The following is an 804-nucleotide window of genomic DNA, read 5'->3' as shown; positions in this document are numbered from 1 at the left end:
TGAAGGTACCATTTAAATAAAGTTATTATTATTATTATTATTATTATTATTATTATTATTATTAAACTATAAGCTCATTAGCATTATACTTAACTTTAGATACATTAAAGTGCAATTACAGTTTATCAAAGATACGTCTTGAAGGAATTTGCTCGTTTGCTCTGACCGGCAAAAAAAAAAAAAAACGAAAGCGGAAGTCATTGCAGTGTGTCATCTTGTTTCTTTTCCATCATCTCTGGTTCGAACAATAAACAACATTTCCCAGAAGTCTTTGCCGGTGAACTGTCACCCAAAATGTCTGCACCCTAACAACTCATGCACCGAGGAGATTATAGGACTATTTTCTTTAAAGATTAATCTATTTTTTATCGTTGTGGTAGTTAATTAACGGTCCGCTACTATGGCAACAGCCTACATTGTAGTCATGACAATACGGACGTATTGCACAGCTGGCTAACATGTGTTTATCCTTCACGCGAGGTGTTCAGTGACTTTGTGGCTTAAACCTAAAAACATGTCTTTGTTGTCTCTGGTGAAACGCTGGTGCCAGACTCCGTTATTAAGACGAGTGTTACAGTTCAAAGCGTGCAGGAGGAAGATGCAGAGCTGCAGCGTGACCTGCACACTGTTGAGACATGGCTGGATGAAGAGGCTGCCCCTCCTCTGCAGCAGCTCCAGGTCGATCAGCACACAGACAGACAAGGTGAAACCACCAGAAACATTCAAACACAGGTTCACTGAACTCTCTGGGAAACATTCAGTCTCTCTGAAAGAGGATTCTGTAATGCAGTATTGTTAAAGATT

General features: G+C 39.4%; 1 protein-coding gene across 1 annotated transcript in view; it reads left to right on the top strand.

Annotated features, from left to right (window-relative positions):
- Window positions 1-283: 283 nt before the first annotated feature.
- Window positions 284-804, top strand: part of guf1 (GUF1 homolog, GTPase) — an 11,559-nt gene continuing 11,038 nt past the window's right edge. The window contains exon 1 of the mRNA XM_035669870.1: window positions 284-703. Within this exon, the coding sequence (XP_035525763.1) occupies window positions 515-703 (189 nt within the window). The 5' untranslated portion in view covers window positions 284-514. The remainder of the gene's footprint in view (window positions 704-804) is intronic.

The sequence above is a fragment of the Morone saxatilis genome, unplaced genomic scaffold, assembly GCF_004916995.1.
Source record: "Morone saxatilis isolate NCDOM2014 unplaced genomic scaffold, NCSU_SB_2.0 Contig22, whole genome shotgun sequence".
NCBI classification, from domain to species: Eukaryota; Metazoa; Chordata; class Actinopteri; family Moronidae; genus Morone; species Morone saxatilis.
The sequence above is the reverse complement of the archived record's forward strand: the minus strand, read 5'-3'. Positions and strand labels throughout refer to the sequence as shown.